Source organism: Panthera leo, chromosome A2 (genome assembly GCF_018350215.1).
Source record: "Panthera leo isolate Ple1 chromosome A2, P.leo_Ple1_pat1.1, whole genome shotgun sequence".
Taxonomy (NCBI): Eukaryota; Metazoa; Chordata; class Mammalia; order Carnivora; family Felidae; genus Panthera; species Panthera leo.
Window position 1 is genome coordinate 64,401,354 of NC_056680.1, and position 16,043 is coordinate 64,417,396.

Consider the following 16,043-nt stretch of genomic DNA (forward strand, 5'->3'; position numbering starts at 1 on the left):
CACTGAGGGCAGACATGCGGGGGATGCGGGGACGGGACCTCCTCACACAGCTGGGCCGCGGCCCAGACTGGTCCCTCGTTCAGGGGCCCGGACGAGGACAGCCTTGCCTTGTAGAAGTCTGCTTTGATGAGGAAAGGCTCGTGAGCGTGTGTGAGTGTGGGTACAAGCATGTGACTCTGTGTCTGTGTATGCGAGACGGTATATGTGTGTGCACATATGCGTGAGCGTGACTGTATGCATATAGGAGACGGTGTGTGTGTGACTGTGTATGCGAGAGTATGTGTGTCTGTGTGAAAGTGTGTATGTAAGTGTGAGTGTATGTATGTGTCTCTGTGAGGGTGCATATCCATATGTGTGTGTATCTGAGTGAAGCTGTATAGAAGTATGTGGGTATGTATGTGTGAGTGTGTGTGTGTATGTGTAGAGGTCTGTGCGTGTGTCTGTGTGAGAATATGTGTGCCTGTGTATGAGTGTGTATGTGTGAGCATGTGAGTCTGTGTATGTGAGAATGTGTGCGTGTAAGACTGTGTGTGTATGGGGGGGGTGTATATGTATGTGTGTATATATAGTGAGTATATACGTGTCCAGGTGAGAGCATTATCTGTGCATATGTGGGTGGATGTGTATATGTTTGTGTGTCTGTGAGTGTGTGTAGAGTGTGTATATGCATGTGCGCATGTGTGTGTGTGAGAATATGCGTTTATGTGAATGTATGTGAGTGCGTCTGTGCGTGGAAGTCTGTGTCTGCGTTTGTGTGGGTGTCTTTGTGTAAGTATGTGTGTCTGTGTGTGTGCATCTGTGTGTGAGTCTCTGTATGAGTGTGTGCATATGCATGTGTAAGTGTGTTTGAGAGTCTGTAAGTGTGTGTGTATGTGTGTGAGAGCATGTATCTGGGAGCGTGTGTGTGTGTGTCTGTGAGTGTGTCTGCGTACATGTGTGTGTGAGTCGATATGTGAGTGTACATGTCTGTATGTGTGTGTGTATGTGTGTGTATATGTGTGAGTCTGTGTGTATAAGTGTGTATCTGTGTATATATGTGTGTGAATCTATGTGTATTTATGAGTGTGCATGTGTGTGTCTGTGTCTAAGTGTGTGAGTCTGTATTTATGAGTGTGCATGTGTGTGAGTCTGTGTGTATCTGAGTGTCCACGTCTGTGTGTATGTGTGTGTGAGTGTGTATAAGTGTGCGTGAGTCTGTGTATAATGTGTGTGTGGACGTGTCTGTGAGTGTGTGTCCGTGTGAGAGTCTGTCTCTGTGCGCCTGGGCACGTGAGTGTGAGAGTCTGTGCCTGTGAGTGTTCATCTGTGCATACGTGTGTGTGCGCCTGGCCCAGCCACCGAATGCAATTCCTGACTCCTGCTTCCCTTTCTGTCACTTCTCCGTAAGTGTCCGCATTTCGGTTGGCCTGGTGTCTCGCGGTGGCTTCCTCTTTTCCTGCATCCCTATATTTCATTATTCGCCCTTGTTCCTCTTCTAGGCGCTTACAATTCAGCCAGGAGGATGTGGAAACCCAGTTACAATATGACACATGCCTCCGTGTCACAATCGCGCTCTCGGGCCCTGCCTCCTGGAGGCATCTGGACGGGGGCAGAGGGGGGAGGAGGGGAGCTGGTGTGGACAGAGGGCCGGACAGAATGCAGAAGTTGGGGCTTCTGGAAACCCGAGGGCCGGCGATCGCTGGGATGGTTTTCCTCGGAAGCCTGGAGTTTCCCATCCGCGGCCGGATTCCAGCTGGGGCCTGAGGCCGCGAGCCTGCAGGTGCGTGTTTCTGCTTCAGGAGCCTCTTCCCTCCAGGCCACCCCACGGCCCCCAGTGTCCCTCTGTCTGTGGGGTGTGGGGACAGTGTCCTCTGCCCGGAGTCCCCCTGCCCCTGGCCACCTCCATCCTGACCTTGACCCCGTTCCCCCAAGGGACCCCCGACTTCATCTCGGCTGCCCCATCGTCCCCCTCTGCAGCCCCACGGTCTGGGCAGTGGGGAGGACCACCCGTCACACACACACCGCCATCCCTGCATTGCTGCCCTTCCTGGAAGCCAGACCTGTGTCCCCTCTCCCACCACGCTGTCCCCACGGTGGACACAACCATCCCCCTGAGAACGAGGACTTCCTCTCACGCTCTGCTCCCTGGGGGCAGGGCTGGGGTTTCGCGTGGGCCTTTCTCTGCTCACCCTCACATTCCTGCAACCAGAGACCGTGTCTTCCCCTGGAGATGCCTCTTGTGACCCACTCGGGGCTTTGCACCCAACACGTGCAGTGCCTGGAACATACACTGGTCCTCTGAGGGCGTGCAGGGTGGCTCCATCTTCCAGGGCCATGCAGGGTGGCTCTGTCCTCCAGGGCCATGTGGGGTGGCTCTGTCCTCCAGGGCTGTGCGGGGTGGCTCCATCCTCCAGGGCCGTGCGGGGTGGCTCCATCCTCCAGGGCCATGCAGGGTGGCTCCGTCCTCCAGGGCCATGCAGGGTGGCTCTGTCCTCCAGGGCCATGCGGGGTGGCTCTGTCCTCCAGGGCCATGTGGGGTGGCTCTGTCCTCCAGGGCCATGCGGGGTGGCTCCATCCTCCAGGGCCATGCAGGGTGGCTCCATCTTCCAGGGCCATGCAGGGTGGCTCTGTCCTCCAGGGCCATGCGGGGTGGCTCTGTCCTCCAGGGCCATGCGAGGTGGCTCTGTCCTCCAGGGCCATGTGGGGTGGCTCTGTCCTCCAGGGCCATGCAGGGTGGCTCCATCTTCCAGGGCCATGCAGGGTGGCTCCGTCCTCTAGGGCCGTAAAGGGTGGCTCTGTCCTCCAGGGCTGTGCAGGGTGGCTCTGTCCTCCAGGGCCGCACAGGATGGCTCTGCCCTTCGACGCCGTGCAGGGTGGCTCTGTCCTCCAGGGCTGTGCAGGATGGCTCTGCCCTTCGAGGCCATGCAGGGTGGCTCTGTCCTCCAGGGCTGCGCAGGATGGCTCTGCCCTTCGAGGCCATGCAGGGTGGCTCTGTCCTCCAGGGCTGCGCAGGATGGCTCTGCCCTTCGAGGCTGTGCAGGGTGGCTCTGTCCTCCAGGGCCGTGCAGGGTGGCTCTGTCCTTCGAGGCCGTGCAGGGTAGCTCTGTCCTCCAGGGCCATGCAGGGTGGCTCCATCCTCCAGGGCCTTGCAGGGTGGCTCCATCCTCCAGAGCCGTGCAGGGCGGCTCTGTCCTTTGAGGCTGTGCAGAGTGGCTCTGTCCTCCAGGGCCATGCAGGGTGGCTCCATCCTCCAGGGCCATGCAGGGTGGCTCCATCCTCCAGGGCCGTGCAGGGTGGCTCCGTCCTCTAGGGCCGTGCAAGGTGGCTCCGTCCTCTAGGGCCGTGCAAGGTGGCTCCGTCCTCCAGGGCCGTGCGGGGTGGCTCCATCCTCCAGGGCCATGCAGGGTGGCTCCGTCCTCTAGGGCCGTGCAAGGTGGCTCCGTCCTCCAGGGCCGTGCGGGGTGGCTCCATCCTCCAGGGCCATGCAGGGTGGCTCTGTCCTCCAGGGCCGTGCAGGGTGGCTCCGTCCTCCAGGGCCGTGCAGGGTGGCTCTGTCCTTCGAGGCCGTGCAGGGTAGCTCTGTCCTCCAGGGCCATGCGGGGTGGCTCCATCCTCCAGGGCCGTGCAGGGTGGCTCCGTCCTCCAGGGCCGTGCAGGGCGGCTCTGTCCTTTGAGGCTGTGCAGGGTGGCTCTGTCCTCCAGGGCCATGCAGGGTGGCTCCGTCCTCCAGAGCCAGGCAGGTGGCTCCGTCCAGCGGCCTCCTGTCTTAAGCTCCTGAACTGCTATCCAGGAGGGTTCGCCCCACCCAGGCATTCTGATCTCCGTCACTGTGATGTTTGACTCTCAAAGCAGGTGGGCACACAGGGCAGCCTTGGAGTGACAAAGACGAGCTCTGGGGTGAAGTGTGTGGGTTCGAGTCCCTGCTCTGCCCCGTCCCAGCAGGTGGCCTCTGGGGCCCGATTTCCCTCCTTTGTAAATTAAGGTCGCAGTTGCCACACGGGGCTGCTTCAAGATCGGAAGTGCTGTCGTATGCAGAGCGTGCCACATGGCGGTGGGCACGCGGTAGCCGCTCACGAGGGAGCGGGGTCAGCCGCAGGGGCCGAGCAGCCTCGACGTGGACCTTGCTTGTGTAGTCGCTTGGATTTGGCGTGGGAGCCAGCATGGCCTGCACTGGTCCTTTCCATGTGCTTCTGGGTAAACAGTGTTGAATCATAAAACAACAGAGCGGAGGGGAAGGGAGGAACCCCTCTCGGTTCAAAGAAACTCGCTTAAGTGAAGCCCAGGACTTTCTGAGACACTCGAATCCTGAGAAGCAGCTGACATCTACCAGGAAGACAGCCTGATCTTCAAAGGTTCTTCCCAAGACCTGTGCAGTTTTGGCCGAGGTGCCGGGAAGCAGGAGTAATGAGTAATGAACTGAGTAATGAGCGAATCCCAGAGGGACACCGTGGGGCCTCTGGCATCTCTGCTCTGTGGCTCGCTGCCCTTCCGCCCTCCCGGTGTGTGGGGACGGGACGGGACCTTTGAGTCCGGTGGCAGATGGGAGGGGACTGAGACTTGGTGAGGCGGTGATGGTCTCTCAAGCCCCCAGCGCCTCTGGGGGCAGGGGTGGGGGAAGGAGGGTGCAGGCACGTCCTTCTCAAACCTACCTCCGCCTCCCCTCCGGGTGGTCAGAGCCCAAGCCCTGGGACCAGCACTAATGATAATATCCCAAGATGTCCTTGTGAGCACTGATAAAGCACCATATGCTTAGTGGTCACGGAGCCTAGTGCTAAAAGTTAGGAAATAATGAGGGAGAGAGAGAGATCAAGGAGAAGGGGGCAGGGAAGGGGGAGCTTTCAAGAATCCCTTAGGAGGGGTGCCTGGGGGGCTCTGTCGATGAAGCATCGGACTTCAGCTCAGGCCACGATCTCACAGTTCGTGAGTTCAAGCCCCACGTTGGGCTCTGTGCTGACAGCTCAGAGCCTGGATCCTGCTTCAGATTCTGTGTCTCCCTCTCCCTCTGCCCCTCCCCTGCTCACGCTCTGACTCTCTGTCTTTCAATAATAAATAAGCATTAAAAACAAATTAAAAAAAAAAAGACAGTAGGGCGCTCCTCAGGGCACCTGGGTGGCTCAGTCAGTTAAGCGGCCAACTTCCGCTCAGGTCATGATCTCGCGGTTCGTGAGTTCAAGCCCCGCGTCGGGCTCTGTGCTAACAGCTCAGAGCCTGGAGCCTGCTTCTGATTCTGTGTCTCCCTCTTTCTGCCTCTCCCTTGCTCGTGCTTTGCCTCTCTCTCTCTTTCTCTCTCTCTCTCTCTCTCTCTCTCTGTCTCTCAAAAATAAACATTAAAAAAATTTTTTAAATAATAAAAAAATAAAGAATCCTAGCCTGCAAAGGATCTCGACCTTCGCAGTAAGTTAACGCTACTTTCGAAAGGCTTAAAGTAGCCACATCACTTGCCTGTGCCTTCCCACTGCCTCTGCGTGAGTTTCCCATCCAGATGGGGGGTCCGGACCGCCACACCCCCTGGGTCCCCAGAGGAGTGCTTTGCTTGCTGGTCCAGAAACGGAAGGAGCAGGAGCTTCGTGGGTCCCAAACGCGGCGGGGGCTCGGGTGTGACTCCCGATCCTCTGTCTGCAGCCTGCTCGCTGGGCCGGCACACCGGACGTGTCCCCGAGTAACGAGGGCCGTGGGGACTGCTGCCCCCCCGTCCTGCGTTGCTGTCTCTGACCGTAAAAGTCACCGTGGGTGACAGGCACTCTAGCTTCGGGTCTCCGAGCTGCCTTTGTAAGTGTGTGTGCAAGAAGAGTGACCCTTGTGCCATTGGTGCGTGCACACACACACGTGCACCCCGGCACACAGGCCAGATGCGTCCGCTCCACCTGCACACCTCAGCCCTGGCCACCCTCGACCCCCGTCTTCCTCTGCAGGTGGCGAAGGTGTCTCTCACTTCCTGCCCACAACCCCCCCGGCCCCAGGCTCACTGCCTGAGAAGTGTGTTTGGGGGCAGAGGACAGGAAGAAGGGGGAAAGGCAGGAATGAGATCCCTCGCTGCCCCTACAGCACGCTGGCCCGCCAGGTGCCCCCGAGGAGGAACCCGCGAGCACTGCCCGTAGGGACCGGCGCCCGTCTGACGACAGCCAGCCTGCTCCTGCACCCCGGGGCTCACCAGCCCCCGAGCCGCTCTTCCTGACCCTCCTGTGCCTTTGCTGAGTCACCTGTTGCTTGGAATTCTGGCAGGGACCCCTCAGAGCTTCTGGAAGGGAGGGCCAGCAGGGGACCCACCCTCTGGGTGTCCCGGGGAAGATTACTTTATCTGTGGCCTCCTTGAAGCAGAGCCCGGGCTCCTGGAATCTTTGGGGCTTGACACGGTGCCAGCCGCGGGGAAGGGAGGGAATGGCCAAGAGTGTTTGCCGAGCCTGGCAGGGGGCCGTGTCCGCACCTGGAGGAAGGCGGCAGTGCTGATTCTGTCCTCAGCCCTTCCCCCTTTCTCGGCCGGCAGCAACATCCCCTGCCGTCTCCCCGCTGCGTTCAAGGCCCCCGCAGCGACCACCCTTGGGGACAATCAGTGGCAGTTGTTTGCTTTACTCTGCAGAACCTCATTTCGGTGCCGTGCTCTCCTCCCGCCTGGCAGCGAGGGTTCAGTAAGACCGTGTCAGCGGGAAAACCACATGTGACACGTGTGCAGCCAGGTCCGCTGGAGCACATGCCTGGACGGCTGATGGACGCCCGGTGTCCCTGTCCTTGCCCGGACCTGGACGCGTCCACTGGCCAAGGAGACACCTGGGTGGCCACCACCGCCCGTTGGCACGGCTGCTTTGTAGAATGTCCCTCCCTTCCTGTTTTGGCCTGTGTGATACAAACATCCCTCCCTGTGAGATTCGGGAGGGGAAAGGACATTCGCGTCATCACTTCTGCCCGGGGCCCCACACTCGCTCATCCCCCGGCTCGCGGCGGGACCCTCCTGGCGTGTCAGTATTGGTGCACCTCCTCCTACCTCCTTCAGCCCTTCTTCCGGGCCCCAAGGTGACCCTTTCCTTCTCCCTTTGTAAGCCTGGGTCACACTCTCGCACTGTGTTCTTATCACCACCTCCCCACTTTCTCCCCTTCATGATTTCTCTAGATTTGTTATAGGGCTTGGAGGTAAATTTCAGAAAATTTCATCTTGACCCTTGTGTATACCCGCTGTCTTCAGGACAGGCAAATCTTGGGGCGCCCAGGGGGCTCAGTCGGTTGAGCGTCCGACTCTTTGATTTCAGCTCAGGTCATGATCTCAGGGGCATAAGTTCGAGCCCTGTGTCGGGCTTTGCGCTGACAGTGTGGAGCCTGCTTGAGATTCTCTCTCTCTCTCTCTCTCTCTCTCTCTCTCTCTCTCTCCCTCTCTCTCTCTCTCTCCCTCTCCCTCTCTCTGCACCTCCCTTACTTGTGTGCTCACTCGCTCGCTCGCTCTCAAAATACATAAACGTTTAAAAAAGAAGAAGCAAATCTTATTTTCACCAAAAAAAGTTACTTTTTCATTAAAAAAAAATGAAAAAGCAAGGAGGACATAACTATCCCTCAACTGTCCTTGAGTCTGGTGAGGGTTTCATCCCCAGGTTGTGATGAACTTTGTCCCAGGGGGTGGGTGATGGGAGGCTGCGGGGTCACCAAAGCGGCGACTCTGACGGAGCTTCCCATCAACAGAATCGTGGCGCCTGAACCTGCCATATTCTCCCTTGGACCCTTCGGAAAGAAAGTCTTTGCTTCCTGTTTTCCCCTTTCTAAACTACAGGTCTGTGAGTCAGCTTTTCTTCTCTCCTACTTAGCTCACTGTGCGGCATTACAAGCGTATTCAGAAAACATCAACCACAGTAGGAGAGGTCCCCGGCTGTGCCGTGTGCAGGGAGAGAGGGTCGGAAGCTGGCTTTTCCTCGGGTGGTCAGCTCTGTGTGCCGTCTGCTCCGGAAGGCAGCTCTGACAGCCGCAATTTGAAGTAAAGCAAAGTGGACTTCAGTCCATTGCAGTCAGGTCCCAGTAGAAGCAACCAGAATTGTCCCACCACCTGGCAGTTCGCCTGAAACACGGTCAGGGTGCTTCCCAGACAGACGGGAGCACCCAGCAGGAGTATTTGGGACGAAAGCCTGCGTAGACTCAAAATTCCAAGGTGCCAAGAGCAGTTTCCCTGAGGACATCTGTCCTGGTCATGGCAGGTCCCACAAAGCGTTGGTTTTCCGCGTTGGCACCTGTCAGTGGGCCACGGCTGATCCCAGAAGCCCCGAATCTTTGTTGCCGAGATACGCATCTCTCTTTATCTGCCGGTGTCTTTCCACCGAGAAAAAAAGCTACGGCCCACCAAGCGCCTGAGTCTTCACGTGAACCAGACAGAATAGATACGATTATTCCCACTTGGCGGGTGAGGAAACCGAGGCTCGGAGTTGGTCGCGTTGAGTGCTCGGTCCGCACAGCTGATGGGAGGCAGGGCCGAGCGCCAGTCACGCCTCTGACCTGAAGCCCCCTGTACCGCACTGTCCAGGAGCCACACACCCCCCCCCCCCCATGAGTTGATAGGACTCAGCACACAGCAGGAGCCCAGCGACCCATCCAGAGTGAAAGCCAGTCCACACGTGCTCGGTTATGTGAACTGCAGGAGGGTCCAGCCTGGAACAAACCCCGGCAAGAGTGATCTCCCCCGTTCCTAGCTTGCTCCCCGATATACTAGGTGCCCCAGGAGCCTCACGCATAACCGACCCAGGAAACACAGTGCTTTCTGCCACATACTTGGCAGCTTCTCCCTGGAGGTGTGTGAACTTCTGAAAACGTTTATGTGATCGGATGGCTGTCTTCAGAAAGTAGTAGTAAAGTCTGTTGACTCAGCAGTCCCGTGATGAGTACCTTGAACACTGTAGGCGATGCGCAGGAGGAAGGGAAGAAAATACTTGTAGCCTCTTAATCTGAGCACAGAAGTTGGGCTCAGGGGCACCTGGGCGGCTCGGGTCACGGGCTCGCAGTTCGTGGGTTCGAGCCCTGCATCGGGCTCTGTGCTGACAGCTCGGAGCCCGGAGCCTGCTTCGGATTCTGCGTCTCCCTCTTTAGTTAGGAGATAATTATACGCACAGCTGAGTGAAGGTATCTGCAAATGAGGCGGGTTTGATTTTCCTTGCGTGTTTCCATCAGGTGCGTGCCTTTGATGATCTGAATGGGATGATTGGCTGGGAGAGTCACTGTCACTGCTGACCGGTCCTGGAGGGACCTAGACCCAGGACTCGGGATCTGGGCCTCACAGTACTGGTGCAGACCAGTGGAAGTTTGGGGAGTGGATGTGAGCGGAGGAAGGCAGGCTTTAGCATGACCGTCGCAGGGCAGCAGGCAAGATCGACCAGAAGACGGGCCCGAAGGCAAGGACCACAGGATGTATACCCACCTCCGTGCCAGGCGGTGACAGGAAGTGCTGGCAGGATGTGGCAAAGGCTGAGGCAGCCTTGGCTGGGTGGCGGTGCTGGGAAGGGACGTGACTGGAAAGCAGGAAGAGAAAAGCCTGCAGAAGCTTGGGAGAAGTGGGTGGGAAGGTCAGGGTGGAGGTGAGACCCCCACATGCGTTAGAACTTGGGGAATCCAGAACCGAGCGCCGTGGGCATAGGCGGGATAGAAGAAGGCTAGCTGGGTCTGGAGAAAGACCTTGAGTTTGGATTTGGGTAGCCGGGCGGTGACAGAGCCCAGGTGAGTTCCCACAGCTGGGAGCGTCTGGTGCATGTCTGCTGCCTTCTTTTACAAACATTTTGTGTGCCCGTTGGTGCGTGGCATATGGCTGGGGCCATGCAGGGGACAGGGCTGAGTGAGACACCCATCACCTGAGCCCCAGCGCCCTCAAAGCCTGGAAAGAAGGTGGTTTGACTTCACACCAGCGCCCGCCCCCGGCTCTCCATCCGTGGGTCAGACTTTAAGCTTGTCTGCAGTTCAGCCCCCTCTTCTGTAAGGCTGGAGCAGTCAGGAGACATCAGCTGGCACTCTCTCCTCCCCTGGTAGAACCTGGAGGGTTAAGAAACAAATATCCATCCTGGGAATGTGTAGGTATGGACAAATTTCAAGAGAATCCAGATTTGGTATCTGTTCAGGTTAACTAGTTCTCTAGTGGGAGCACGGCCATGCTGTTTGCGCTCCAGTGATGGTCACCCGGTCCTGCCCTTTGCCTCTCTTTACAGTCCCGATCGGGGACCCTCTGGCTGGCACAGGGACAGGAAACGCTAGATGTGTAAGCCTTGCAAAGGTCACTGCAAACCACACTGACACCAGTGAATAGCACACTAATGATCCGACCATGCCCAACAGGTAATGTGATTGGAAGAATACGTATAAAAGTCAGACTCCGGCGTATTTCTGAATTCTAAATACAAATCTAAACGTGTTTACTCCCCCCAGAAAATTGTCAGTGTCCTTTGGCTAGAAAGTAGAGCCGACTTCCTCCTCCTGTTTTGAAGATCTCAGGTCTGTCTTAATGTCTCCCTGAACTGACAACATCATGAGAAGTTTACGGGCACGACCCAACGCAAACTGAAAAGTGTGGTTTGTGGGCATTTAATCTGTTTTTCCAGGACGTTCGTCAATTTGGCAATCCGAATAGAATTCAGAATCTGAGGCACCCACAGCGTTTTCTTTGAAAATATTAGTGACAATGTGGTGAATTGAAAACTCCTAACCAAATGAACTCAGTTTGTTCTTGACAAGAAAAATGCGTTTTGTGACATTCAGAAAATTTAAAATACATTGAGTCTTTTTTTCTTTTTTTCTTTTCTTTTTTTTTTAATCTGTACCCTTTTGTAAAACAACGGCCTAAAGTTTGGGGTGGAATTTACTAAGGAACCGAAGACGGGCCTGAAAGCCCATCGGGAGATAATCACTTCCCGGCTCCCACGGGCTTCTAGCACCATCGAGAAGGTCTGTTTTGCCACGAGTGTTAGGCTCACGAGCAGCACTGAGATAAGGGACAGGACAGGTCTGCACCTGTAAGACATCTGCCTGCATGAGTGAGAAGGAGGGTTTTGTGGCCCATCTGATTGCATGACCCCTGGACCAGCCTGCTCAGGGAAGGAGAGGGACTCATGAGACACTGTGACGGGGCCCAGATGAGCTGGGGTGGGGAAGCCACACAGAGGGCAGTGCCGGGGGGCCGCGCTTTCCAAATCGCTCGTTGTTAACTCATTTCATCTTGCGGGGGACTATTGATCAATGCACTGTGACTCCCATGGGCAGGTGAGTATGTGTGTGTGTGCGTGCACACCTAAGTGTGAACGTGCGTATGCAGCTGTGGTAACAGTCTTCCTGATGCCTCTCAAGCACCATGGAAGAGAAAACACAGCTTCTCAAAGGCCCTTCCTGCACAGGGAGAATGTGTGTTTGGAATACTGGCTGTAATGCATTCATTAGATACAGTCTCAGATTTGCGCATTTACATGCTAACCTCCAGGAGGACAGGTTCCAGAACTTCTGCAGAGCCCCAGTCTCCTCTCTGATAAACTAGTGATAGTTCCTGCCACGTAGGATGGTGGTGAAGATAAAAGGCAGTTTATGGAAAGTTCTTTGCAAGTACCTGGCCTTTACAAAACCCCCCACTGAATGCCTTCCATGAAAATAGACTGAAATAGAATAGGGTAGGACCTGACAGGACAGACATAGGATGGAACTGGACTGGACAAGACGGGACCAGGCAGCACCAGTCAGGACAGGACCAGACAGAACAAGACAGGACCAGACTGGACAGAACAGGACAGGATAGGACCAGATAGGATAGGACCAGACTGGACAGGACAGAAGTGGACAAAACTGGACAGGACAGGATAGGACCAGATAAGACAGGACCAGGCTGGACAGGACGGGACAAGGTGAGTGTCACATTCTCCTGTTGTGCATAATTACCGTCCATAAGGAGGCCACGTCCTTCTGAACCGAGAAGTCGGTTGTGCACAAACGCGTGTGGTGCATGAGTGAGTGCGAACTCCTATCGGCTCAGGTTTCCTAGGGGGCGAGTAGAGTAACTCTGTAGCTACAGCCGTGTTCTGTTTTTTAAACTTGGTGTCCATTTTAGGGAATCAAATATGAAGGACAAACATGATAAAGCTCGTCTGAATTGTGGTCGCGTCACGATGCAGACAAGCTGTGTCCTAAGAGGACACCCGGGGAAACTGACCTCCCAGTCGCGTCACGCTGAGGCCCCAAAGCAGCAATCTTGAACAATATCTCGGGGCGTGTGGCCGCGATGCCTTTTCATCTGTCTTCTATCACGTATGGTGATGCCCCCGTTTTCAAAAGGCAATACGTCGCCCTTTAAATACCCCCATTATCTGAGATGGTTGCACCCCTGCGCACAGAGAGCCAGAGATTGGAAAAGGTGACTCAGGGAGTCGAAGCTCAGTGCAGAGCCCGCTGAAAAATCGGCCTCATTTTGCTGGCTGGCTGTGGACACCGAGCACATGTGCGCCCGGGCAAGCCACCACTGACCTGCCTGTTCCACGTGGGCCATGTGACACTGACTGTCTCTGTGAGGTTTAGACCATCAAGGGACAGTGTAAATGAGGCTGAGGGTTTGCTAGGAAATGATTAAGGTGGTCACTTCGAGGAGCACCTTTGAGAGTCTCTCTCCAACGATGCTTGCCCATTATCCCAGTATTTTAGTCAATATTTCACGGGAAGCATGGAGAGGGTCTGTAGTCAGAGGAGTGTGGAAGCTGAAACGGGTTCCAGCAACGTCCGGGAGGTCCGTTTCCTGTGGGGACACCATCGTCTTGCCTCTGCTAATTTGGTGGCTGCTCCAACAAGTTTAATTTAGCAGCCAGGCTGTGCTCGCCACGCTGACAGACATCGGGATGCCCCCCTTGGAGAGAAAACTCCGTGTGCATGTGTGCGCGCACACACGTGTCTCCACGCGTGCCTCCATGGGTGCGCGTGGGTGGCAGCTACTAAGCCTTCAGACATAGACACATGTCGGGAAGCTCTGACCTACAAACACAGAGCAAGGACTTGAAGATCTGAGGCGCTGATAACATTTATGAGAGCGGCTGATAAGGAATACCCACAGAAATTGATAGCTCATTCTGAGGTGGGGGAAAACACTAATTTTTCCCCACTCAGGGTGCGGTGTGAACATTGCTGATTTTCTACGAACACTTTCTAAGAAAATGTTGAAAAGCCGAATGAAGAAAATCTGCCATGCGCTCAGCCCGCTAAGAAGCACACCGCGTTCGTTACTGCCCCTAAGATGTTTGGCACAGCAGAGGTTAGGTGATAACATGCCATGCACTGTGGTCCTGCCCGCAAGCAGCACCATGTTACCATTGAGTGGCCTGTACGAAGGCCGAGAGTGGCAGACGAGTAGCCAACCGTGGGTTTCGAGCAAGCATGCTTTCTTTTAAAAGAAATAAAATGACCCTTTCTTTTAAACTCTGACTGTATCTTGTGAACACTGTCAAAAGCCAGCTTTCTTTCTCCTTCTTTATTGCAGTTACATATGGGGCCGATGGCTTTAGGGATTTTCATGCACTCATTCCCAAATCTTTCTCTCGTAAGTATATGCTTCGCTTCTAGAAAACAAACGCGTGTTCACCTCATCCTCCATTTCCATGGCGTAAATGTTGTGAATGCATGTGTCCACACCACCTTCCTTCATGCTTGACCCAATGAGCTACATCTTGACCGTCCTGTTCATTAACCACCTGGGACATCACCGATACAAGGACGTGCATATGGAGCGTTTAAGACCATTGGAAGATACACTATGGGACGTTCCTCTTGTTGTGGCAGTAACAGTAAGGGTGGAAGGAACAATAGTACTGATTGAATTGTTACTCCAGTCATGCTGGTAAACAGCGTTGCCATTCATGTGATGAGTATCTCCTTTTTATTGAGTGTGATGATAAAATGGCCTGACTTCCTGTCCCCATGAAACAGCCCAGTGTGTTTTCATGGTAACTTTTACGAATTTGTCGGACCGGAGAAAGATGCACGCTCTCCTTCTGTGGCTCTGAAGTATTCATTTCAGAACCGAGAAGAGCACGCTGGCAGGGCTTTGAGGCCGTTAGTCTGTGGTGCCTCGCTGCCTGAGCGGACACAGTTAGGAGTCTGTGCCTGCAGAACCTTCCTGATCTGAGCTGGTAAACCAAAAGCAGATGTTAATTTCATTTTTAGCTGTTAGGAGTCAGTGAACGATAGACGGATTAGAGCAGCATCGCCGAAGGAGTATTTTAAGGAATGCGGTGTGCCTTTAAAAAGGCACAGGGAGCCAAATGTTGAAAGGAGCACAGACGGGTTGCCCCCCTCAGGACTGAAGCCTTGAGAATGTGCGTTAGTAAATTCTCTCCTGTTTTAAAGCAACGTCAGAAAACAGGTCGTGCTTGTTAGTACTGCAACAATTAGTGATCCAGGCTCAACCTGAAAGGTGTCAGTAACATTAAAGGTAAGTTTCTGACATCCTGGTAATCAAAACTCTTTGATACCTGAAGGATTTAGCACTGGCCACATAACCATACCCTGTTCTCACAACCTGGAGTGGAAATTGACTGCTTTTCCAGTGTAGAAAAGTTATAGAGATCTTTCTTCCACTGATGATCTCCCTGTGATTCAACTTTAAAACGACAGCTTGAGAGATGGACTTCTGCAAGCTCTATATGTATGGATGTGTCTTTATATGCATGCATATGCCCAAGTGCGTGTGTGTTCATACGATTACGTCAAACAGGAAGGTGCTAGCACAGAGAAGTCTTGTCAATTTTAGGATTGGAACAGTCACATGGCTGAAATGTTGAGCCGTCAGATGCACTTAAGAGTAAGGAAATGCATTCTGGTTTTTCAGAATGTTTTCATGAAATCTGAGGAAGGTTTAGGGGCAAGCACGCTGTAGTGTTGAAGCGGGTCCTTTGGTGAAGACTTGAGTAAGTAAAACCTGGCTTGTTTAAAGACCCATGCTACTTGGAGATTTTAGAAGGTAGATGATATATATTTTGATATATGCCTCTCTGTTTACGCAAATGGATTCACAAGGTATTCGGGTCTCTTTCTTCCACACCCCCTCCCACGTACCCAAATTGTAAATATCCTCCTCCTCCACACAGATGGCTGTTGTCCTTGAGGATGGCCCCACCCAAACAGCAGCCCAGCTGCTCTTGGCCAATACCGCCACCTGGTGGGCAGGATGGAGATTGCCCTCCTTACCCCACATCCCCTCCTTTTTTTTTTCCATCTTGAAAATTAAAAATACAACCTGTTTGACCCCCTCTACCTTCTCTTCCCCAGCTTGTTGTGTTCCTAGTCACCCGAAGAGGATGTAAGTCTGCTTGTAACTCATGCTTTTTTCAGACCCTTTCTCTTTTCTCTCTCCCTGACTTCATTTAAAGGCCTAAAAGGATCTAATCGTGCATCTTGGCAAGAGAAAAAAAACCTTATGTTTTAAATGATGGAAGTTATAATAAGTGGTTTTATTAGCTTAAAAACGCATAAAAATTTTTGTAAATCACTTTTTACGAGGCAGCACAGAAGCATCTATATATTTCCTCTTCATCTCAAATTTTATTTATCTACTTATTTATAAATTTTCATTTAAATGTTTATTTATTTATTGCATGTGTGTGTGTGAGAGAGAGAGAGGCAGAGAGAGAGGGAGGCAGAGAATCCCAAGCAGGCTCCACGCTGTCTGCACAGAGCCCGATACGGGGCTCAAACCCATGAACCCTGAGATCATGACCTGAGCAGAAACCAAGAGTCAAGACACTTAACCGACTGAGCCACCCAGATGCCCCTCAAATTTTAGCATCATCGCACTCATTCCAGATCTGTCGTGAATATTTTTATTCCATTTAATTTTGGCTGGCTAGTCACTGGTTGCGGGTCTATTTCTCTCTCCCATTTTTTTTTCCCATTTAAAATATTGAGGGCTCCAGGCTTATGTGGCCTAAACTCACACCATAGGAACAATTTCAGGGTGTCTTTACAATGGAAAGGCACACTCTGAGTACCAAACCTTTACATTACTGGTAAATGCCAAGACACTTTCTAAAAGGGAAAAGACAACGCAGAGGAAACAGAACCCATTTGTCGGGGGGCGGGGGAGGGGGGGTGCC

The 16,043-nt window shown here is 53.9% G+C and overlaps 1 protein-coding gene across 32 annotated transcripts in view; it reads left to right on the forward strand.

The window, feature by feature from the left end:
* Window positions 1–16,043, forward strand: part of IKZF1 (IKAROS family zinc finger 1) — a 102,387-nt gene that overhangs the window by 51,932 nt on the left and 34,412 nt on the right. For 25 of the 32 annotated variants that reach the window (XM_042913828.1, XM_042913826.1, XM_042913865.1 and 22 more), the window contains one exon: window positions 13,433–13,492. The exons of 6 other annotated variants lie outside the window; for them this stretch is intronic. In XM_042913828.1, the coding sequence (XP_042769762.1) occupies window positions 13,433–13,492 (60 nt within the window). Of the gene's footprint in view, window positions 1–1,478; window positions 1,760–13,432; window positions 13,493–16,043 lie in introns of those variants that run through there. One more of the 32 variants, XM_042913935.1, reaches the window with a different exon arrangement.